Consider the following 24,238-nt stretch of genomic DNA (forward strand, 5'->3'; position numbering starts at 1 on the left):
TGAGAGAGCAGTGTCCCTACCTGTGTGCCTTTGTGTGGACTTAACTGCAGAAGGTTGCCATGGAGAGTGGAAGATAAGGACACACAAGATGATGTACACCAAAGCTCACAAAACTGTTTTTTAAAGGGCCACATAGTAAATATTTTTGGCTTTGGGGACTGCAGGGTCTTTCACAGCTCCTCAACAGTGCTGTTATAGCATGAAACAGCCATTGACAGTACTTCAATGCATGCACATGCTGTGTTCTATAAAACACTATTTACTTACACTGAAATTTGAACATCATATAATTGTCATGTCATGAAATATTTTTTTAAATTTTTTTCAATCACTTCAAAATGTAAAAAAAATAAATAAATAGTCATTATAAAAACAGGTGGTGGGCTAAATTTGAGCTGTTGCCCATAGTTTCCAACTCTTGAGACACAGACTGTGAGTGATACAGGCTATCTTAGGGGGCTGCAGGAATTCGAGCAATTGGGGTTGGTGTCCTGTGAAGGGAGCTGGCCTAGAAACTCAGAGACCTTGTTTTAGAGCCTAGCTCTGTCACTTCTGAGATGCGTGGCTTTGAAAAAGTCTTTTCAGTTATCAATGCCTGACTTTCCATGTAGGGAAAGGGGGAAGGGGCAACGTTAGATGACTTTTAGGGGACTTCCTAGCAATAAAAAGTGGTTTTCTGAAGGGGAATTGGAAATTCAAGATGGGTCCTGGAAGACAGGTACAAAAGCATGAGAAAGGAAAACAGGGTGCATATTTGGGTCAGTTGTCTACCAGGAACAGTAAACCCGGGAAGGTAGACAGGTGATTTATTGTGGATGATGACCTTGAATGCCAAAGTGAGGGATCAGAATATCATAGTTTTGCGTTATTAGCAAAGCTCCTCAATTTTAAAGATCAGGCTGAGAAAGGGAAAATGACTTGTCCAAGGCCACCTGACTGTCCAGCGAGAGCCAAGACCAGCGCCCATTTCTTCTGGCCTCTAGACCAACAAGCAGCGCAGTAGAATGCAGTTAGTTTCCACTGTGCGACTGTGACCTCAGAGGGGGAAATTCTCATATAAATTACAGAAGCTGTTTTCAGTATTTTCTAAACATGATCTCATACCCCAGTGTATCTAAGAAGGTAGGTCTGTGAGTAATCCCATTACAGAGAAGGGTAATTGCAAAAGTGTCAGCCTAAGGCCTTGCACTCCAGAAACCTTTAGCCTGGCTTCCTGCTGAGTGTCTTTTAAAAAATTTTGGCTCAGATGCTGTTTCATCAGCAAAGCCTTCCCTAATACCCTAGTAGGTCAGGTCCTCCATTACTGACTCTCTTAGGACTGTGTTTTTCCTTCATATCAATTATCAATTAATAAATGCTTCTTTTTGTAACAATTTAAATAAATGTGTCTTTTGGTAACAACTTAAATGAACATAATAAATTCTGGGAAGAGAGAGATTGTGTGTTATTTAATTAGTTCGTGGTTCTAGCCCCCCATTCCTTGCCAGACACATAATAGACATGCAGTGTGTGTTGAATAAATGAATGCATGTTCTCTCATTAGTCGTTGATACTGGTGAAACCTGTCCTTGTTTAAGCAAGGACTTAATAGGTGGGAGTTACTATCTTCACTTGTTAAAGAAATGATTAAATGATGAGTCTTTCTCCACTGAATTTTTTCTCTATCTTTTTCAGAAGCTCCTATCTCATTCTCACCTATCACAAAAAGACAAAAACATAACAGTTGTGGCATCGTTACTGACATTAAAACCATAAGCCAATATTTAAACAATTCTTCAAATATAGGTGTATGGGATTGGTTTAAAGGACATATTCACTAGATGACTTATCTAGTAGCAAAACTGTATGTTTCATAAATTGTGCTCAGGGATTTGTGTAGAAAGTTCATATTTCACCCCCCCCCACCCCCAGAAAGCTACTCAGTTTATTTCTCTAAACAAAACATTGGTCAGTTCCTATCTAAGCTGCTTCCATTTAAAAAATGGATTTGTTGTACATACGTATACATTCAGCTTTAGAGCCACGTCACTGTGTATATTGTCAGGAACTTTAGAAAATTGTAACAGAATATTGATGAAGGATCACCATTATGTGAGCATCTATCAACTTGAGTTCTTTAAGAAAAAATATTTCTTTTTACTTCCTACTTCTGTTCTCCTCAAGAGCATCTTACTCTTTAAAGGATTGTGCTTTGAGTCTATGCAGGAAGATTTAAAAGACTTTACAAACTTCCAGTTGATAGGGTCCCATCCCCCGAAAAGCAATCTACTTGAAGATGAAGCTTAATGACTCAGGGAAAAAAGCTGATGAAATTCACCAGCCTCTTGCTCACATAACCAGCTTTTTCCTTGTTAAAAAAGATTTCCTTAAAAGGCATCCTGCATGTTCCTATCACATGGCTTGAAATTGAATTCTCTATTAAACATCCCGAGTCCCAAGAGGGACTAGAAAGCCAAAAGAGTGATTGCAGAGATTTACTCTTGAGTTGAAGGGAGCAGGGGCAGTGGTGAGGCTGCATACAAAGCCTCTTATTTAAGGAGCACATCTTTCCTCACCGCCTAAGGATTCCAGGTTGCGATTTATGTTTCTGCGTATTGTCAACCTCCATTCAGGGCTTGTGGATGGAACCTGGTTAGGAGGTCTTTGAAGACTTCCATGGATCTGGTTCTTTGTCCTGTGTCTATGTAGGGTCCTAGCCATCCTCAGCTGTTTCTCCTTAAGGAAAGCAGAACGATCCCTCAGCAAAATTACGAAGTACGTATACGTTACTCCCAATGATTTAATCTCCTCTTTGGGGGGACCCCGTTGATCTCCTTTTAGGGTCCATCTTTCTCTACTCTCTTCTCTCTTATCTCCTACATGCACTCTCCAAGGGGTTTCATATTTTGATACTGTCTGGAGTCCCAGTCTGTGACAATGAGCGCCCATCCCATGCACTGTTTCACACCAACATATTGATACTACGACAAATGCTATCTTCCAATTTTTAGGCACTGCCTTCCATCAAGGACCTTATTGAAGTCCTCTGCTCTCCAGTGTGTGTTTGCTGAACGTGTCCAATGCCCTTTATGCCAGTTCTGCCCTCCTAACCAGTTCTGCCTTTCATGCCTTTCTACCCTTCATGCCAATACCAAGACCGCCTAAATTAGAATCAACCAGGCTGCTTGTGAAAATTCAAATTTGGGGGTTCCTCTTTAGAGCTACTGCATATCTGATGATAGGGCCCAGGTATCTGCATTTTAATGAATTTTCCGGATGATCCTTAGGTGACCTGAAGTTGAAAAAGCATTGTTCTATGCCTTTAGTCACATCATTTCTTCCTTCTGGAATGTCCTCACTCTCTTCGACTTCTGTCATCCTTCCAGTCCCCTCCTTTTGTGGAATTTTCTGTATTCTTTCTCCTATTCATGGTCATTTGAGTAATGATTGCTGGAAGACTGTAAGTTCATCCAGAGCAGGGACCCTGAGTCAATCATCTTTGTGATCCCCACAGAGTTTGGTCTGAGGCTTTGCACATAGAAGCCATTCAATAAATGCTTGAGAAACAAATGAATGGTCCACTCTCTAGAACTAGAAATACCAAGATGGCTATACTTCACTCAAACAAGTGTCTGAAGGCGAAATGTCAGCAAGCTAGTGTGGAAAATATTTTTAGGTAGGAAATCTTTTTGGTGACCCAGAAATAAATGCATGCATATGACCTCCTTTTTTTTTTTTTTTTTTTTTTTTTTTGCAGTGTGTAAGGTCGAACATCAAAGAAAGGCTGCTCTTTCTCTTCAGGGTGGATGGTGAACAAATTATTAACTGTAATAGTTACAATTGTCCAACACAGGGCCCTGAAAGATTCAGAGTACAGAAGAGGTGATCCAAGGCCCTCCTCTGAGAGTTTACTACATTTGAGATCTTTTGGTTGCAGGACTGTACACTGAACAGTTGGAGGTTTCTAGAAGCCTGGTTGTATGAGCCCAAGATCCCAGGTGTGTTAACCTGAGAACTAGGTGGTCCACTTTGAGAGCATCCAGGTGTAGTCATGACCTCGCTGTGTGAATCCCTGGAAACTGTCTCCTCTTCTGTGATTCCCTAGTAATGGAAGGGTTCTGTCTTCCAGAAAGGGGACTCACGCCTTGACCCTTTTAATGTCCCACTGGAATGTGAGCTTCTTTGGGGATATTATCTTATTCATTTTTGAAACACAGTAACTGGCACATACTAGTGGCTAAGAAAAGCTTGGCAGACAAACCCATGAATAAATGTGTTGTTTTCCCATTTCTTTGGATTACTTACCAGTTAAAAAAATTTTTGAAAAAATAACATCTTGACCCCAACACAGAAACTTTATGGGCTGTGTTGAGATTCTTGAAAAAATATTGATTTATTGTTATTAGAGCCAAGTATTAACTTACTTGTTAGGTTAAAATTCAGTATCATTCTCCCCAGCTTTCTGTATTACCCTCTTTTATTTTAGTTTTGCTTGTTCACTGCTAGGATTTCATTCTCTATTTTCATTTTTCCTGACTGAATGGAACAACCTTGAGATTATTCCATGACTTTGGAGGGATTTCAGACCTCAGATTTCAGCTGATGATCCCACAAGTGGATCATCTTTCCCTTGTTACGTGATGAACAGGAGTGCTTACAAAATCCTTCCTTGGTGGGTGGGGAGGCATGAGATAAGAGAGGGAAACGTGAAAGGCTCTGGATGAGATGGTGCAAAGACACATTAATTCAGGTAGGAAAGAGAGGCAGATGGAAAGGTTATTCTGTACTAAGTATTGATACCCAGGTAAGGAGCTCTTTGCTAAGACAGAACAGTATTGTTACCCTGTGTAGTGAAAACAAACAAATAAACAAAAAGGTGCTGCCAGTTTGGAAAGCATTCTGGTTATCCTGCAAAGTAGCTGGATTAAAATCCTAGCTGGCACTTATGTTTGTATGATTTCAGCCCAGTTTACCTTGATGAACCATTTATTTTTCTTATTTGTAAGATGGGAATGACAATATCTCCTTGCAATATCATCAGAAAAGATAATGAGTGCAGAGGAATCAGTATAGCACCTGGGACAAAGCAAGTGCTCAGTCAATGGTGGCAGTCAGGATTGTCATAAAGGCCCCTGAGTAGGGCCCTTCCCTTGGCCCTGGCAGGACAAATCTGAGGACAGTCCTGGCTGACTACATGGAGACTAAGCTTAGCAGAGTATCTTCCCTTCAAATTCTTCCTTACTTATTTACTATCGGAAGACTCTCTCTTTATTCACCGGCTGCCTTCCTTCTACCCATATTTCCATGTCAGTATGCAGAGGTAATATATTTCAGTTCTTAGTGCTCTTTCCCGTTTATGCAGCCTCTGTAGGAGAGGTGATTTGGGGTTGGTGTTTGACTACATGTCTTTTTATTATCCTGAAAGGAGAGAAGATATGCTCCTTTGAGGATGTTCAAAAATATTAGGACCCTCTCAACAGAGCAGATGATCTTGGCATGCCAAAAGAAATCAGCAAGCCAGGGCTGGTACAGAAGAACCCGTACCCAGGTGCTGGGGAAGATGTCAGGGTGCCAGCCCCTCTCCTGATGCTGGAGATCAGGTTTTCCAGCCTGAGGTTCTCTGTGCACGACTCTGAATCAGGATCCCTCTCCTCTACCCAACACTGACATTAGCTTTTCAGTCTGATACTGGCCTCTGCTCATTTTAGGGGCATCCATTTTGCATAGGGAACGTTTCTAAATGCATATGTCTAGGTCCAGCTCCCAGATTCTGATTCAACAGCAAAGATTCGGTGACTCAGCACATTACCCACTGAGAACTGTTTTATTCATTTAATAAAAGCAGGTGCTGTGCATCTTCCATATAGCAGACTCTGCTCTAGGAACTGTGTGCACAAAAGAGAAAGAAATCAGTAAACAAAAGAGACAGAAACTCCTTCCCTTACAGAGTTTACATCTGTTAGAGAGGGAGACAGAGACAGAGAGGGACAATAAGCAGAACCACTGCATAAATTCTGTAGTGCATGAAGAGTAATAAGTTCTAAGACTCACAGACTTAGAGAACAGACTTGTGGTTGGGAGGTGGGGGAGGGGTAGACTGGGAGTTTGCAGTTAGTAGGTGCAAACTATTATGTACAGAATAAACAACAAGGTCCTACTGTACAGCACAAGGAATTATATTCAATATCCCAAGATAAACCACAATGGAAAAGAATATAAAAAGAATGTATATATGGATATAACTGAGTCACTTTGCTGTATAGCAGAAATTAACACAGCACTGTAAATCAACTATACTTCAATAAAAAAAGTAGTAAGTCCTATATAGAAAAACAAAGTAGGGTAAAAGGGTCTCATGACTTTTCAATAACATCTTCATTATCCTAAATCCTAAACCCATCTTTCTTTTCTTGGCCTCATTGCCTGATCAGTACCCCAGTTGCTACCTTTGGTGACTGCGGTGGGTGTTTTCTGACGTGGAAGAGGATCCTGACTCTAGTCTTGTAAGTTTAGGCAGGAGGGCCAGAGCCCCTTATGTGATGTCTCATTGCTTGTCTCCTAGAGGACATGTCCTCATTTATCAGGCAGCAAAGAAGCTCTCTCTTTGGGGAAAGAAAAAAAGTAATAGCAGGGCATTGCTGTGGAAACTGAACGAGCTCCTTTCTGAAGTGTGTTCACGGCCTGGTGGCCTGAGGTTGGGGCCAGAACAGTAATGGGTACCCTCAGTGGCTGATCAGATAAGGAAAGTCATCCTCTGGCATCATCTCTTTGTCTAGAAGCATTTGGAAGTGCTTGCATCTGTAGTGGATAAGAATTTATGGCTGCTTTACAGTTGCCTTAGAAACAGATTCATTGCTTAGCTTTGAGGCTTTCAGTCAGCAAGAATCACATAGAAGGGGATTCCAGGTCCTGATGGAGAGTTAAGGAGTTCCTTGGAATAACCCCAGCTGCCAATCAGCAGAATGAGATTAGGCCGCCTCAAGCACAGGACTGGTGAGAATGCCAGAGGTATTCCTTCTCTCTGAGTCAGTTCTCCTTGTGGTCACAACTGCTATAGCTCCCCACTGCTGGGCTGCCTAACTACTCCTTGGACCTCCGCTGTGGCGGTTTGATAAAGATCTGTCTTGTAAGTACATACTTCCATTTCTGTGACCTCTCCCTTCAACACAGGTTGTTGGGCTCACACACTTTGAAACCGGTTCAGCATCCTTTGTCAGTGCCATTCAGGTCTGCCATCAATAGGTTCTGGAGCTGTTTGGTCTGTTTTAAAATAAATAGTGAGCAGAAGATAATGTGAGTATTCTTGCTACTGTGCTGAAGGCTCATTTGGATGATGTAATGGATATTTCTAAGTAAGAACTGACCGTGGATGTAAGAGTTGATCTGCGACCACCATGAAGATCAGTCTACCCCTTGTTATGGAGTTCAGTAGATCAGGGCAGGAGATAAGAAGGCCAGGCAGCAGACCAACATATCAACAGCCTCTAATTCCTGCTTAATTTTGATGGAAATATATATTTGAAGATTCAGGTGGGAGAGTCAGCTAGATCTGTTTGCATGTGATGACAGAGGCAAGATCCCAAAAGAATGGAGACAAAAAGTGAAGAAGGGACTCTTATTTAGATGACACCTACCCCACATCCTCACAAGCATTTGAATTTGGTGTTAATTTAATAAAGAAAGAAACTGAAGTCCAGAGAATTCTTTCCAGATGCTTTAATGGCCAATACGCTATAGCAGTGTTTTTTGTCCACTGACTTCACATATTAGACTACTGACACCTTTTGAATATAATTGTGACATTTTTGAGTTAACCTCAGAAGCCCCCTTCCTTTTTCTCTGATGGTGATGATGGATTTTGACTGCTCCATCCGCTCTTTTGGCTGAGAACATATTGGGAGATGTAGGTTGGGGCAGGTCTTCTTCTCAGCAGACTTAAGAGATTGCCCTGAGAGTACTTGCCGGAGAGGTTGCCAGGTAATTGCTAAAAGGATGGGAGAGTGGGGCGGGGGGCAGCTGTCTCTAGGAACATCCTAGCCCACAGATTACCTCAGAGCTGTGGATGCTTGTCTGAGTCTCTAATCCATAAGATAAAACCAGGCTTGTTGGAATCCTTCCATGGGACTTTGCTACCTAGGTGCTCTGCTTGGAAGCCAAGAGGTTTTCCAATGTGCTAGTCCAAACCCAAATCCAGTCATTCTCAAAGATTGCTTTACACATTATCAGGGATGGTAGAATGGAGAAGTAAATAATATCAGTCTCAGAGACAGACCAGGCTTTGAATCTTAGTTACTATCTGTCTGACTTACAGCAAGTACTTAACCTGTCTGAGCCTCAGTCTTCCCACCTACAAAATGGGCTTGTATCTATTATACTGGGTTATTGTTAGGGTACTGTGCACTGCACAAGTCCAGGGGTTGCTATTCACACAGACTCTAATGGAACTGGCAACATCAGGAGTCATGTAACAGGGCAGTGCTGGTTCTTGGAAGTATTAGATATAATGACCCCTGTAAAGAATTTAGCATGGTGTCTGGGACAGTGTTTGAGAATGGAGCCTGGTATTATAGTCTCAGACAATCAACTGTGACTTGCTGTTATGCCATTTTGAAACTTGCTTCTAAGAAGAAAAATAGTTTGGGACACAGAAAACACAATCTGCAAAGACCTGGAGGTAAGAAGATGTTGTCACGTTCAGAGAATGGAGAAGATTCCCATATTCTGGAGCTCAGAGGCCAGATCCTAAAAGGTCTAAACAGCCTATTGAGAGGGTTTGTGTTTGTCTTCAGGGCAGTAGGCAACCCATGAAGGGTTTTAAGGGGAGTGAGAGCGTCTAATCTGCACTTTAGGAAGTTTGTTTTGGCTGAAATGTGAGGAATGGAATGATGAGGTTGGCAGTAATTTGAAGGGAGTGATTAATTCTCTCAGTCCTGGAGACAGGCATAGCCTCGAGGCTCTGCTCAGTGTTGGCTCTCTGTGTTCTGTACTCTTCTCTGTGAGCAAATGCTTAACCTTTCTGATCCTTACAGGTTACCAAGATGTTTTAACTTGCAAACCTTCCAAAAGGGTCGTGGCAAATGTTTCTTTCTCCTTTTAAAACTTTAGATCTTTACTGTATCATTTTATATACCTGCCAGGCATTGGGGTCATTTATAAATCTGAATTTTTTTTTATAATAGACTAGTACTGGCTTCCTTGTTTCTACTCTTAACCCTATAGTCTATTCTTCACTGAACCAGCAGAGAGATCATTTTAAAAGGAAAATCAGCTCATATCACACTTCTGATCTGAACCTCCCTATAAATTCCCTCTCCCTCACAGTCAAAGCCAATGTCTTACAGTGGCCTCAGTGCCCCTCATCCATCCCCACTGTGTTCCCAGCTCCTGAGCCCTGCTCCCCTTACTCACTGCCCTCTCGGGCACACTGGTGTCTTCGTGGTTCCCAGACTATGGAAAGCACGATTCTCACCACAGTCTTTGTGCTTATCTTGGAATTCTCTTCCTGCAAATATCCACAAAGCTCGGGCCGTTTCTTCTTTCAGGACTTTGCTCAAATGTCACCTTATCAGAGAGGCCTCCTTTAAACCATCTATTGTAAAATCATGCATGCTGTGTGTGTACACACCCTGACACACTCACACACTGACACATATAGACTTCCTGTCCTATTGAAATTGCTCCCCACCCCCCACCAGGACAGCACTTTTTACCATCTGACATATTTATTTGTTCGTTTCCTCCCCATTAGAATATAAGGTCCATGAAGATGGAGAATTTTTTTAAAAACTTCATTGATGAATTCTCAGGACCTAGAAGAGAGCCTAGCATATCCTTCTAAAATTTTAAAACCTGGGCAGCTCTCATAAATATGTGGAATAAATTGCTGCATAAGGGAGTTAGAACTAGATCTGCCACTGCTCTTACAGGCTGGTTCAACGTCATCTTATTTAAAGAAGAGACCCTATAACCCACCTAAGCCCGATAATGACTGAACAAGTAGACACACTGACCATGAACTTTGGCATGTTTTGAAAATATGCTTCTTCTATTTTTCGACCTTTTATTTAAAATGGAATTCCACCACCACATCCCTCTGCTATGTCTTCTTTAGCATGGGAAAAATGTCAAAGCTTATTTCCCAACAGTGATGAGCTTTTTTAAAAAAAAAGGGCTTTCGGTGATGGTGGGCTCGCTGAAGGGGTGCCAGAATATGCTGGGTCAGGGTGGGGGTTCTCCTGGGCCCTGGTGCTGTTTTCTTTTTTATTAATTAATTAATTAATTAATTTATTGGCTGCGTTGGGTCTTCATTGCTGCACGTGGGCTTTCTCTAGTTGTGGAGAGTGGTATCTACTCTTCATTGCAGTGCTCAGGCTTCTCAGTGTGGAGGTTTCTCTTGTTGTGGAGCACGGGCCGTAGGTGTGTGGGCTTCAGTAGTTGCGGCACTTGGGCTCAGTAGTTGTGGCTCGAGGGCTTAGTTGCTCTGAGGCATGTGGGATCTTTCTGGATCAGGGATCGAACCTGTGTTGCCTGCACTGGCAGGTGGATTCTTAAACACTGCGCCACCAGGGAAGTCCCATAATTTTCAATATAAACCATCAGCAGCAAACCCTGGCCAGAGAGTGTAGGTGAATGTGGGAGTGACTCTCACACAGCCTGAGGCTATGAAGGTACCTAACCCGGCTCCACTTTCAACTTCATGTAAGGCCACAGGGCTAAGCTCTGACTCAGGACCCTTCTTATCTCCATGTTTTCTGATGTCGTAACTGGTTTTCCAGACCACAGTTACCCTGACTTGGAGCAGACCCTTCCTTGCTTCAGCACACCTCCCTATTCACCAAAGCTTTGGAAACAGAGGTGAGACAAGGTTGCTGAGAGGCACAAAGCTTGGTAAGGAAAGCGAAGTGGTGGGTGGAGCCACCATGAACCTGCCTTCCCCCCACCAGTGATGCTGCTACCGTATCGCTAACTGCCTACAGCCCTTCGTCGTGTGTATACTTTGTGCTCACTGTCATTTTGCCACATGAGCTAATTTAGATGGGAATTATTGCCCCTTCATTTTGGGGTCACTTGAATCCTCCTTAGAACTAATATATGTTTTAGAATGACCACGGAAAGTCTGACATCGACACGGAGAAGGAACATTTTATGGCTGATAACTCTGATTTCACAGCCTGCCAGGCAAGAGTCTTACACATGCCTAGACCTGGGCGTGCTTATCTCCCTTTCCTGTTGTGGGCAGCCTGCAGATTCTAGAGCGAGATCTGTGCACAGATGTGAAGAGCAGTGCTTGAAGGACCAGATGCCTGGCTGCTAACGCATCAGGAGACCTGGGCTGGCTGAAAATTAGGAGGAAATGTGCTCTCATCAAAACAGGCTTTTAAAAACTGTACTTAATGTGTAGAAATACTACCTTACAGCAGATTTTTTAGCCTCAAGTACAAATACCATTGAGCTTTGATTGCTGACAAGCTTGAAGATTTTTCTTTGTTTCCAAGAGCCATAGCACACAATTTCATGAAAGGCAGTGGAAGCTATGCTCCAGAATTTAAGATCATCACCAAGCCTTGCGCTGGTAGGATTTTTAGAGTCTAAATTTCATAGCATCACTCTTAAGGTGATTTTGGCAAGGACACAGTTTCTGGAAGGTAATTGTACTAACCACAATTTAAAAGGAAATCTGCTTTAGCAACAAGGAGAGAAGTATTTAATGCGTCAGAAGTTTTTGTTTTTCTCTCATTGGCTTTTAGCATGCATGCATGTGTATTCAACAAGGCAAGGATATAATTGAACGTTTCATTCCAATAAGTCAGCTGTGTACATTGCTCAGTGAACAGGGACTACATGTAGAAAATCCACAAGTGGAGAGACTGGGCTGTAAACGTTACCAAGGATTGCTTAATCACAGATGGGTTCTTAGAATCATGATTCACCATAGATGTTGTGATAGTCAAATATAAACAAATCGTTGGTAAAAGTAATAAAAATAAGTAATTAGTCATGCTTTGGATCTGGATCTAATGATGTGATTTTTTTCCCACCCTTCCCCTATCTTATTTTTTCCAGTAGGTTGGGACAATTGAACTCTGCCGTTGTCCAACATGCTGCAATTCAGTCTCTCACCCACCTTTTCGATGGGGTTTCATGTGTTAGCCATGGTGGCTCTCTTGTTTTCTCACGTGGACCATGTAAGTGCTGAGACAGAAATGGAAGGAGAAGGCAATGAAACCGGCGAGTGTACTGGCTCCTATTACTGTAAGAGAGGAGTGATTTTACCCATTTGGGAGCCCCAAGACCCTTCCTTTGGGGACAAAATTGCTAGAGCGACTGTGTATTTTGTGGCCATGGTCTACATGTTTCTTGGAGTCTCTATCATTGCTGACCGATTCATGTCCTCTATAGAAGTCATCACGTCTCAAGAAAAAGAAATCACCATAAAGAAACCCAATGGAGAGACCACCAAGACAACTGTGAGGATCTGGAATGAGACGGTGTCCAACCTGACCCTGATGGCCCTGGGATCTTCAGCTCCAGAGATTCTGCTTTCAGTAATTGAGGTGTGCGGCCATAACTTCACCGCAGGAGACCTCGGTCCTAGCACCATCGTGGGGAGCGCCGCATTCAACATGTTCATCATTATTGCGCTTTGTGTTTACGTCGTCCCGGACGGGGAGACAAGGAAGATCAAGCATTTGCGTGTGTTCTTTGTGACGGCAGCCTGGAGCATCTTTGCCTATACCTGGCTTTACATCATTTTGTCTGTCATCTCTCCTGGGGTCGTGGAGGTCTGGGAAGGTTTACTTACTTTCTTCTTCTTTCCCATCTGTGTTGTGTTTGCTTGGGTGGCAGATAGGAGGCTTCTGTTTTACAAGTATGTCTACAAGAGGTACCGGGCTGGCAAGCAGAGGGGAATGATTATTGAACATGAAGGGGACCGGCCATCTTCCAAGACAGAAATTGAAATGGATGGGAAAGTGGTCAATTCTCACGTTGACAGTTTCTTAGATGGCGCTCTAGTTCTGGAGGTCGATGAAAGGGACCAAGATGATGAAGAAGCCAGGCGAGAAATGGCTAGGATTCTGAAGGAACTCAAGCAGAAGCATCCAGAGAAGGAAATAGAGCAATTAATAGAATTAGCCAACTACCAAGTCTTAAGTCAGCAGCAAAAAAGTCGAGCGTTTTACCGCATTCAGGCTACCCGCCTGATGACCGGAGCGGGCAACATTTTAAAGAGGCATGCAGCTGACCAAGCCAGGAAGGCTGTCAGTATGCACGAGGTCAACACGGAAGTGACTGAAAATGACCCTGTCAGTAAGATCTTCTTTGAACAAGGGACATATCAGTGTCTGGAGAACTGCGGTACAGTAGCCCTGACCATTATGCGTAGAGGTGGTGATTTGACCAACACTGTGTTTGTTGACTTCAGAACAGAGGATGGCACAGCCAATGCTGGGTCTGATTACGAATTCACTGAAGGAACTGTGGTCTTCAAGCCTGGTGAGACCCAGAAGGAAATCAGAGTTGGCATCATTGATGATGACATCTTTGAGGAAGATGAGAATTTCCTTGTACATCTCAGCAATGTCAAGGTATCTTCTGAAGCCTCGGAAGATGGCATCCTGGAAGCCAATCATGTCTCTGCACTCGCTTGCCTGGGGTCCCCCTCCACCGCCACCGTGACTATTTTTGATGATGACCACGCAGGCATCTTTACTTTTGAGGAAGCTGTGACTCATGTGAGTGAGAGCATTGGCATCATGGAGGTGAAAGTGTTGAGAACATCTGGAGCGCGCGGAAATGTTATCGTTCCTTATAAAACCATTGAAGGGACCGCCAGAGGCGGAGGGGAGGACTTTGAGGACACGTGCGGAGAGCTTGAGTTCCAGAACGACGAAATTGTGTAAGTTCTTTTTTTATACCTATGTGTGTGATTGAGTGCGTTTGGGGATGAGCAAATGTGCGCGTGTTTTTTAAAACTAAATGGTGGAGAAAGAATGGAATACTTTACGAGACCACTTTAAAATATCAAAATACCCTAGTTTCTAGCTCGTGTGCCACTGATCAAAATACTGTATATGCAGAGATCGTAATTTTATTTTATTTTCACTTTTATACTTTTACAGTTTTTAAGTACATTTATAGATCATGATAGAATGAATCTTCTGACACAATTTATCCAACCATTTATGATGGGTTGAAAATTTGTATTCTGTCTTGATCATGTAATATACACACAGAAAGGGAATATTGAAAACATCACATTATGCCCTAACTTCATTACTGAGTACAAACTGGGAAGGCCCAAAAAGGAAACATCCCTGAAGAGAATTTCCTGACTATCAGGGCTGGCTGAAAGGATTTCTCCTGCTTTTATCTGACACTGTTTTTTGATAATATAATGTTTCTGCTTAAATGCTAATGCGTAATTATGACTTAATGACCAATCCTGCCTTTTCAGTTTTATGCCAATGGGGAAAAGTCATAGAGCTCTTATTTAGTTCCAATTTGATTTTACTTTACATGATTAAACAAACCCTTTTACCCTACTTGTATAGGGATGGGGAGAGAAGTAAGATACTGTCCAAGCATCTGAGTTGACAGGGAGCAGGTCAGAGAAGAGAAGTGGGAAACAATTTACTTTTCCTATTGACACTTTACAGTGACACTTGCCAATGCTTTAACACAGAATGTCTGGTTGTGCAATAATTCTTCCAAAGGCAGCTGCTGTTTAGAGAGCTTTTCCTCCTTCCTTGCCTAGGGCCGGGAGCACTGCACTCACCCAAAGCAAACCAGAAAATGTGACTCAATGAGCAATATCCAAACTGGAAGGAAGGAAGAAAGGAAACTATTTACAACATCTGCAGTGCAACGAAAGGACATTCAAATGAATGATTATGTTGGTGGAATCATTGGCAACTTAGGAGTTTCAGGAGAAACAATATAAAATATAGTTTGTTCTCAAAATGGTTAACTCTTGTGTAAATGGCATGTGATATATCAAATGGCAGGTGCATTCTCTCCAAGATGAGATTTCTTCTACAGTAAGTGAAGGGAAAACAAACGGGCTGAGGGGTGGAGGGGTGGGGATGCACAGAGGAAACAGGTTTTCCTGAAGGAGCCTTCCAGTGTTTTTCAGCTCTTTGACGTTTTACAGCGATGAACAATTCATGTGATGTCACAAATCAAGCAAAGAGAGATAATAGCCATCTTCAGATGAGTGTGTGGGGAGATCTTTTGCTGACTATTTTACGTTGGTTCCTATGTTGTTAATGTTCTACTTAGTGAGATGTGTTTTGTTGGGACAGATATTTTGCTGAAAGATAGTAATATAATAGCAAATGGATATCCTGCACACCCAAGGAAGGATTTTCGCAAAGGCCTACATTGAGTGTGACCCTCCCCATATTAGCACATAAACTTTATTTCTTTGCTAGGAATTCTTGCTCATTACATTTTATAGTCATTTCAGTTATTGAATTCAATTATTGAATTATTGAATAATATCCAATTGTATTGGAGACACTTGTACATGGATTACAGGTGCTATTTCATGTTGTTAAAGGAACATTGCATGTTATTAAATGAACTCACAAGGGTACCTCTTAAATATGACCAAATTGGTGTTTTATTTTGTTTACTCATTGTACTTAGGATGTTTTCTCAAGAAAATTTGATCTTGCTTTCTCTCGAGAGTAATGGTTCTGTATGTGTTTGAGAGGTAGGCTTTCCCTGTCTAGTCTGCTGTCCAGGACTTTTATCAAAGCATAAATAAATAACTTTCTTTTGGGCACAATGTAGTAGAAGAAGAGGGAAGAAGAGGCAGTGATTTGATGGTATAATTTATTCTGTCAAGCTCTGTTTCAAACATTCACCCTATGCCATTAAATTGATTTAATTCTTGCTAAGGAAGGAATATTGCCAAATTTCAGCTTTACAAATTTAGATATCTTGTGAAAACTGGTACGAATTGGTGGAATTATCAACATCTCTTTATGTATGCTCTTAGGAGTATTCTAGCTCAATGGCCAGTTCCTAGTTTTAAAAAATTCTTCCTATATTTTATTTGCTAAGTTGAAATAAGTTTGCTAATGTTTTAGCAATGGCAAAACATTATATTTATAAGTGAAGTGAAATTACAGTCCTACATTCTTTTCTCCCTTCTATAATTTTAATTTTAAGGAGTTTTTGTCTTAATCTTATAGAGTTTTACTACTGATGAGGTTTGTAGATGGTTAATAGGTTTGTTGCTTGAATAAATTTGTCATGGTGACTGGGACTTAGCCTTAAGCTAGGCACCAAGGATTCAAACAGAATGCTTCTAGAAAAACATAATATTATCAAAGATCCCTCATTCTTTCTTTTTATGGATCATTTTCACTCAGGTAGTTGTTTCCAGTGTCAGGTCCACACAGTCAGATCCAAGTGAAAGAGAGTTTGTCATCATGCAGTCTAGTTGAACCATGTAGACACAATTTATCTTTAAAAAATGAATTTGTATTTCATCCACTTACATAGTTAGTCTTGAGAGATGACTTTCTCAAAAACCTAGTACATAGATGGGACTATTGACACCACTATATATATATATATATATATATATATATATATATAGGTTTGTCTAATGATGTACATGAAGCCAGAATTTATGATTCTTTCCAGAGCAGCATAAAGAGATTCCTGAAAAAGCCTGGATTTAAAGTATATCTAATTTTAAGCAGCCATGAACCAAGGTTGAAATAGGGTCCAATCTTATCAGGGATGAGATCAAGAGGCAGTCAGCTTTATTGACTCATTGTTTTCAAGGACAAGATAGACTCCTAATCTTTGACCTCATATTTAGTGTAGAAGTCATTTAAATTTATAAAATAAGCATGTCTGTATCTGTTCATTCATACTTTGTGTGAATGACTTGAATTATTTCAACTTGACCTTTTTTAAATCAAAGTCCATATTTGAGGAAAATATTGATAAGTGGTAAGCGGTGCTTGTAGTCTGTAATAAAATGTAATCTATGCAAAACATTTGAAAATGACAATGCGAAAACTCATTAAATAGATATAATTAACACTTAGAATATGCTTTTGTATAAACTCAATCAATGACAAATACTAAGCCCATGCCAGCTAACCTTGACTTTCAACAGGGAATTCTGTCTAATGTTAACAGCTAATAAAAAAATAAGTGAAAAATATGCTAATTTTGATTTGTGGTTTGGTAGGTGACATCCACAGATTTGAAGTGCTACTAATGTTTATTCTTTAGTGATGCTAGTTTAGTGGTAATAATTATCACAAAATATTGTTTGGGTTTTCAAGGTCTAACATTAGCTCGACTGTTCTGGAAAATGTTAAGGTTAATTAACTAGTGTAGATACAAATCAAATTTAATTACTTAGTTATAGCCCAGCAATAATATCATTTTTGGAAGGTTACTCAAAAGATCATAAGCATTTACCATTATACATTTAAAATGCAAAGTTGGAAAACAAAGTATGTAGGTTGAAAAATTTACAAATGTCTTGCTTAGCAAATCATTTTTCTGGGAGTCTCTAGCCATAATTTGTTAAGCAATGGATCTGTCCAAAATTAATTTGGCTTTAATGACTATTATGGTTTCAAGTTTGATTGTAATTTCATTAACTCTAGCAAATACAATATGCAAGACATGTCAACAAATGTAGCTCTTGTATGCAAAATATTTACATCACTTTTTTTGAAAAACACATAGAAAAGAAATTTTTAGTATTATATTGGTTTTATGGAATCATTACTATATTCCAGAAAAAATAAGGTACTTTGTTTTAGCTATTTATATTACCAGTGTTCTTTTCTTGCTCTATAGAATCTCAAGGAATAAAGACAAGGCTATATGAGATAGCAATTCAATTCTGAGAGTAGAACAAATGTAATATGAGAAGGCAGTCAGCGATAAAAAAAAATGAAAAAAAATTAAGAAAATTTTAAATGGTCAGAACAAGAATGACACTGTGTATGTGGGGAGTCAGAAGTGATGAACAATGCTAGAGAAAATACAAGAAAGGCTATTAGCACATACTACCTTGAATCCAATGTATTCAAGATTTACTTTGTGGCAGGAGAATTTTACGTGCAACATTTAGCCTATCAAAATGATGGAAACATGATATTTTACATTGACATAAAATTTTCCTGTGTAATGTAAAAAATTTAAGTGAAATAATTTTAGGGTTTTAATGGACTTCTGCTTTGGTGGATTATCTTTTCAGACCGGAATATTTATCTCTTCTTAAAAGCAAACCACACGTAGTTTCATCTGAAAATCTAAATTATAAATGCAAGAAATGTTTTTATAAATGTATATGTTTTCATGAATGCATAACTATTATAAAAAAAAAGGACAGGGTAAGAGCCAAAAAAAAAAAAAAAAATTTACAAGTTCTAATTCACAACTGCCAGGAGCCTAAGTTTGCCTATGTGCAAAAGGGTTGTTTACCATGTCAACCAGATTACCACGTTTGCTGTTGTAATCTCATTTTCCCACTGCTGATTAGAGTTTGGGGTTATAATATAGTTATGTAAAGAAATTTTATCTCAGTAAATAAGGAGATGTCATAGTTTAGACACACTGAAGTGCTGAAATTATGGATTCTCTTCTGAGTCATCATTCAAGGCCATCACATAGGGGGCTGATCGCTTCTCTGGTTCAGGGTTAGAGAAGAATTTTTATATCAATCAATCTGCACATACTTATTAAGCTACTGATTTGCGTTCAGCACTGGGCTAATCATTATGAAAAAAACAGAAGAAATATCCTCCAAATACTCTAAAATGGGAGATAATGAGATAACATATTTTGATAAGTACAAACATCATTACAAAGATAAGGTATAAGTTGTAGGAGAAGCCTTAATCTGGGGCGAAAATTTGCATTCACAGAAGGCATAATTGGAGAGAAAAATGTGATGTGCATTTTAAGATGCAATCATAACTTGGTAAACCTGGGTATATGGACATTTTCGGTAAATAGGATGGTTCTCCATGTTAATGAAAGACTCAGTGAACATTCATTTTATTTAATGGGATTTAATTTTTTTAATTGAAGTATAGTTGATTTACAATGTTGTGTTAATTTCAGCTATACAGCAAAGTGATTCAGATATAGATACACACACACACATACACACACACACACACACACACACACATATTCTTTTTTATATTCTTTTCCATTATGGTTTATCCCAGTATATTGATTATAGTTCCCTGTGCTATGTAGTAGGAACTTGTTGCTTATCCATTCTATATATGCTGCTTTGCATCTGCTAATCCCTTCTCCCATGCTCCCCTCCCCCTTGGCAACCAGAAGTCTGTTCTGTATGTCTGTGAGTCTTTCTGTTTCGTAGATAAGTTCATTTGTGTCATATTCTAGATTCCACATACAAGTGACATCATATGGTATTTGTCTTTCTCCTTCTGACTTACTTCACTTAATATGATAATCTCTAGGTCCATCCATGTTGTTGTAACTGGCATTATTTCATCTAATGGGATTTAAGTCATTATGAGGGCATTTAAATTAATCTGAGTATATATCCCTTTAAGCCAATCACAGAGCGACCAATACTGCATGATTCTACTTATATGAGATATCTAAAATAGATAGGAGACATCACTCATAGAAGCAAAGAGTAGAATTGTGGTTGCCAGGGGAAAGGGGAGGGAAAAGGGTGTGTTTTAATTAACAGGTATAAAGTTTCAGTAATGCAAAATGAGTACATTCTAGAAGTCTCCTGTACAACTTTGTACGTTGTAGTGTAGTTAACAATATCATGTGGTACACTTAAAAATCTGTTAAGAAGGTAGATCTCGTCAAGTGCTTTTTACTATCGATACAATAACATAAAAATTGTTAAATAACAAGAACCTTACTTTTAACAAAAAGCTTATGTGCTCACCCCTCTGTATCTCATTGCCTCTTATAGTTTCTAAACGAACTTTACAAGGTTTCTAGTAAAATGTTGTCAGTATTTTCTTTAGCACTTAGTGAATTAGTTCTTGGTCTCTAGAAATGGCTTTGATTTCGTTTAATCCTATAGCCACTGGAGCAGCCCTTAACCCATTTTGCCTACTCCCCTCGCTCCATTTTCTCAGCGTTACCAGTGTATGACCACCATCTTGGTAGAACCCAAGCAGATGTCACATCAAATTGTGAAGTGGGAAGAGATTTGGTTTTCTTTCCTGAGGACAGTGGAAACCCATGGAAGGAGGTTTACGCATGCCTCATTGTTTTGAATGGAGCCACCTTGAGGATATAACATCTATAATAGGGTTTTATTTGTTGTTACACTGCTCTGTCTTTGTTAGCTGAGGTGTAGAAAATTGCCTATGGGTTACAGTATCTTGAGAACCACAGAGGTTTTCCTATAAAGTATCTCCATCATGTTCCATCATGGTTCCTGAAATCTGTTTGCTGGAGATTCATTCTTTGGGATAGGAAAGCTATTAGGCCCCATTACGTTGTAAATGCCATGCAGCTCTTAGGGGTCATCCTTGCAACAGCAGAATAGTAATGGCTGTGGGCCAGGTGGCAGGAAAGCAGGAAAGGACTGCCAAATGTAAGGTGGGTCCATGGCGCTAGAGATGGTCTTTGTGACTGCCTGGGGTGAGCCAACTGAGGGGAGCCCTGTGGAAGGTGTCGACGGAGCCGACCAGCCGCTAGTGGGGTTCTGCTGCCGGCTTCCCGCACTGCCTGGCCCTTTCTGTCCTGGGAGTGGGGAAGTCCAGAAGGTCCTGGAAGGGAAAACAAGCGTCAACAATACGGGAAGAATGAAAGGAAATCTCCTCATTTTCTTCCTCTCCTGGCTTAACAGACTGCCTACGTAATACCAGGTCTGTTTGCCAAAGGTTGAGCCAGCCAGAGCTCATTCTTTTCGCAGGCCTGTAGAGCTGTCTCGCTGTAGAGCCAGGTGAACTAAACAATGCCTTTTCATTTCCTGCCTTTCTCCCCAGGACTCGTGCTCTACATGACATTTTCTTTCCCTCTTACAGTGTCCCCACAGGGTCAGATAGGGGAATAGGCATTGTGTTCTTTGTGACAGTTGAAGATATGGAGGCAAGGGGCAAAAACAGCCAAAAAAGCAGAAGTCATGGAAATTTCACTATGCCTGGTAATTCAGATATCAATAATACAGCCTGGGATATTTTATTTCTAGATACAGATTTTTAAGCTTAGGTGTGAGAGATTCTGAATGCTGGGTACCCTTGAAGCTCTGTGGTGACTCCTGAAACCAAGACTACCCTGCTTTTCCATGTTAGACTTTCTGAGATAAACGATGGACTTAGGAGGAGCCCTTAACTTGGGTTCCACATCCAAGTTGGAGCTCTTTGAACCCTACTAGTTTTGTAACTTTCAGCAAATTACGTAAGCTTTGAGTTAGTTTCTTCACCTGTAAAATAAGGATGATGGTGGTAAAGGTGGTGATGGTGTTGGTAATGCAGGTGATGGTGGTAGTGGTGATTATAGCAGTGATACTGGAAGTGGTGGTGATGGTGTTGGAGGTGGTGACTTTGGATAGGGTGGTGGTAGTGGTGTATGTAGGTGGGGGTGGGGATGGTGGTGGAGGTGGTGAAAGTGGTGGTGGTGATGATAATGGTACTGATGGTTGTGGTGATGGTGGTGGTATTGGACGCTGTGGTTTTGGATATGGTGGTGGTGCTTGTGGTAATGATGGTGGTGGTGTTGGAGGTGGTGGTTTTGGATGTAATGGGGATGTGGGAAATGACAGTGGTGGCAGAGATGGTACTTAGAGGTATTGAGAGCCAGGTTTCATGCTGTTTTCCTTGCAGTATTTATTTGACTTAATCCTCACAACTCTATTAGTTAGGTGCTATTATATTCACTTTACAGATGAAGAAATTGAGGCTTAGCAAGTAAGTAACTTTCTTTGGGTCACACAGCTAATGGGGGATCTAGAATTTAGCCATGGGACCACCTGACTGTAAAAGCTACATTGCCTCCTCTGGGCCGTTAGTCCCTCCCCCAGGTGGCTTTCATGGGTGAGACAGGGACAAACATGCAGGTCATGGTGCTGTGACCCTGGCTACATGTGGGCATGCAGTACCGAAGATGAGCAACTAGAACAGTCATGTATCTTTTCTGGAATTCTTGAACAACATTGCCCCTGACACTCCATCAACCTAGAAGAGCCACAATTCACTGAGTTTGAGAAGCAAGAAAAACTCTAGATCCCTCCATGTACCTGACCTGCCGAAATTATTGTCTGTTCCCTTCTCTCTCACAGTATTTATTTCCTCTTTTCCCAGAGTAAAGAAACCCTATTGGTAGCTTTCTGTTATTGCCTGCAGTGTCTCTGTAACATTTAACTTCCTTATATGGCTGAGGAGTGAATGTAGCTTTTCTCCATTCTTAAAATAGTAGTTTCTTGCTCTTTCTTTTTTGTATATTATAAAACAATGTAAAGTAGTGGTGACATGGGGTACCAGAGGATGCTTGTTACCTTGTGTCAGCACTGCCACTAAGTTTCAAAAGTTATAACCTCTGCCCCTGGAGGTCATTAACAGAAAGAATTCTTGGTTAAGGAGGTTTTCCTAGAAGGGACCCACATGGCAGTTCAATGGATACAAATCTACCCACAGCAAATGGAATTTATAGCTGCTTTTTTCAAAGTCCAATTCCAAGTCACTCTTGCTTTTGACCTGCATTCTCTCTAGGGCACAAGAACAATGACAGCAACAACAACAACAAAAAAACACTTCGAACTAAAATCAGATGACTGTCCAAAGACAACTCATATACACTTTATACAAACTCAGTATTCAGGTGTGTCTGTAACTCACTTGCTTTCAAGTAAAGTTTTATTTTATTTATAAAACTTTTGCAGGTGAATGACTGGTCTGTTTGGAGCAAATTCACGGCCAATATGTTTATAAATATAATTAATTACAGCATTTAACAGAAGCCCCCAACTGTTCCCTTTCAACAGAGAACTTTTCTCTCGCGCGCACACAGATTTATTATTTACCAAGATAGGGGTGGGAAAACAAAATTAAGTCCTATTAACATAGAGTTTAATTTTTAGGCCACAATAAAACAAAAACAATTCCCAAAGGATAGCTTTCATTCTAGCACATTAAATGTTACAGTCTTAACTTGACACCGTGTTTAAAATGAGCTATTCTGTTTAATTTGTAGAAAGAGAAGGGGAGAGAATAGAGAGGCAATGGGAGGAGGAGGAGAGAGAAAGAGAGAGAAGTGGAGGCAGGGAGAGTAGGAAAAGGGTGGGAGTAGACAGAGAACAACGAAAGAGGGAAGCAGGAAGGTAGGAAGAGGGACAGAGGCAGAGAATATACAGCCCTGATTAGATTTCGGCTGTTACTAAAATGAAGTGAAGCCTGGAATTATTTCAGATTCTTGCTCAAGCAAACAAAATACAGTCTAAGAGTAAGAAAATAGGCAAGGGATTCACTCAAACTGCTGTTTTATTAAAAACAGACAGCCACTTTTCCTTGGAACCAAATGTATATACAGTTGCCTGAGTATGTTTGAGAAGCCAGAGAAAGCTGGTGGGATCCAGTGGGGCTGGTACCTGCTCCATTGATGAATGGAGCAAATGTTTTATGAATACCTGTCCTGTGTCAAATCCCTTGTAAGATGCTGGGACAAGAGTGGTGACTAAGACATGGCCCTTGCCATGGAGAACCTCATGCTTGAGGAGGTAGCTGTACAGATATTCAGTTCTACACTGATGTGACTGTTGCGCACCCCTAAAGCTTCTCTGTGCCTTCTTGCCTTCCTTAGCACCATCCTCTCAGTGCCTTTTGATGGGGTTTTTGCCACTGGTGTTTGGGCTGACAAGGAATGATGCTGAGCTGTCAGCTAGGCTGCTAGCAGCAGCAGTCACACGATGTGCCTGCTCTTCCCCAGAAGAGAGCCACACTGCTCCCTCTCTGTCCCGCTCCCCCAGGTGGCTCCCATCACCATCTGGCTGCCCTCTCTAATAGAGATCAGAAGAGTAGAGATTGGGAATGATTCAAATCTGATTCATTGTTCATAGCCATCGTGAGCTCAGAGACACATGGAGTAGGGAAAGGTCACAACGTTGGCTTTGAACCTGAACAGCTACATGTCTTCCACTTTGTTTCCTAATCCTGTGCCTTATGAGGGGAAGCGGATATCACTCATCTCTGAGTCTTTCCTCTAAATGATTTGAATTTATTGAGCATAAATGACAAAGCTAATATAGACATTGGAGCCACCAAGTCAG

At 40.8% G+C, this 24,238-nt stretch overlaps 1 protein-coding gene across 4 annotated transcripts in view; it reads left to right on the plus strand.

The window, feature by feature from the left end:
* Nucleotides 1–24,238, plus strand: part of SLC8A1 (solute carrier family 8 member A1) — a 408,133-nt gene that overhangs the window by 66,210 nt on the left and 317,685 nt on the right. For 2 of the 4 annotated variants that reach the window (XM_057740995.1, XM_057740996.1), the window contains exon 2: nt 12,043–13,876. In XM_057740995.1, the coding sequence (XP_057596978.1) occupies nt 12,078–13,876 (1,799 nt within the window). In that variant the 5' untranslated portion in view covers nt 12,043–12,077. Of the gene's footprint in view, nt 1–12,042; nt 13,877–24,238 lie in introns of those variants that run through there. The other 2 variants (XM_057740999.1, XM_057740998.1) reach the window with 1 other exon arrangement.

This window comes from Hippopotamus amphibius, chromosome 7 (assembly GCF_030028045.1).
Source record: "Hippopotamus amphibius kiboko isolate mHipAmp2 chromosome 7, mHipAmp2.hap2, whole genome shotgun sequence".
Lineage (NCBI taxonomy): Eukaryota > Metazoa > Chordata > Mammalia > Artiodactyla > Hippopotamidae > Hippopotamus > Hippopotamus amphibius.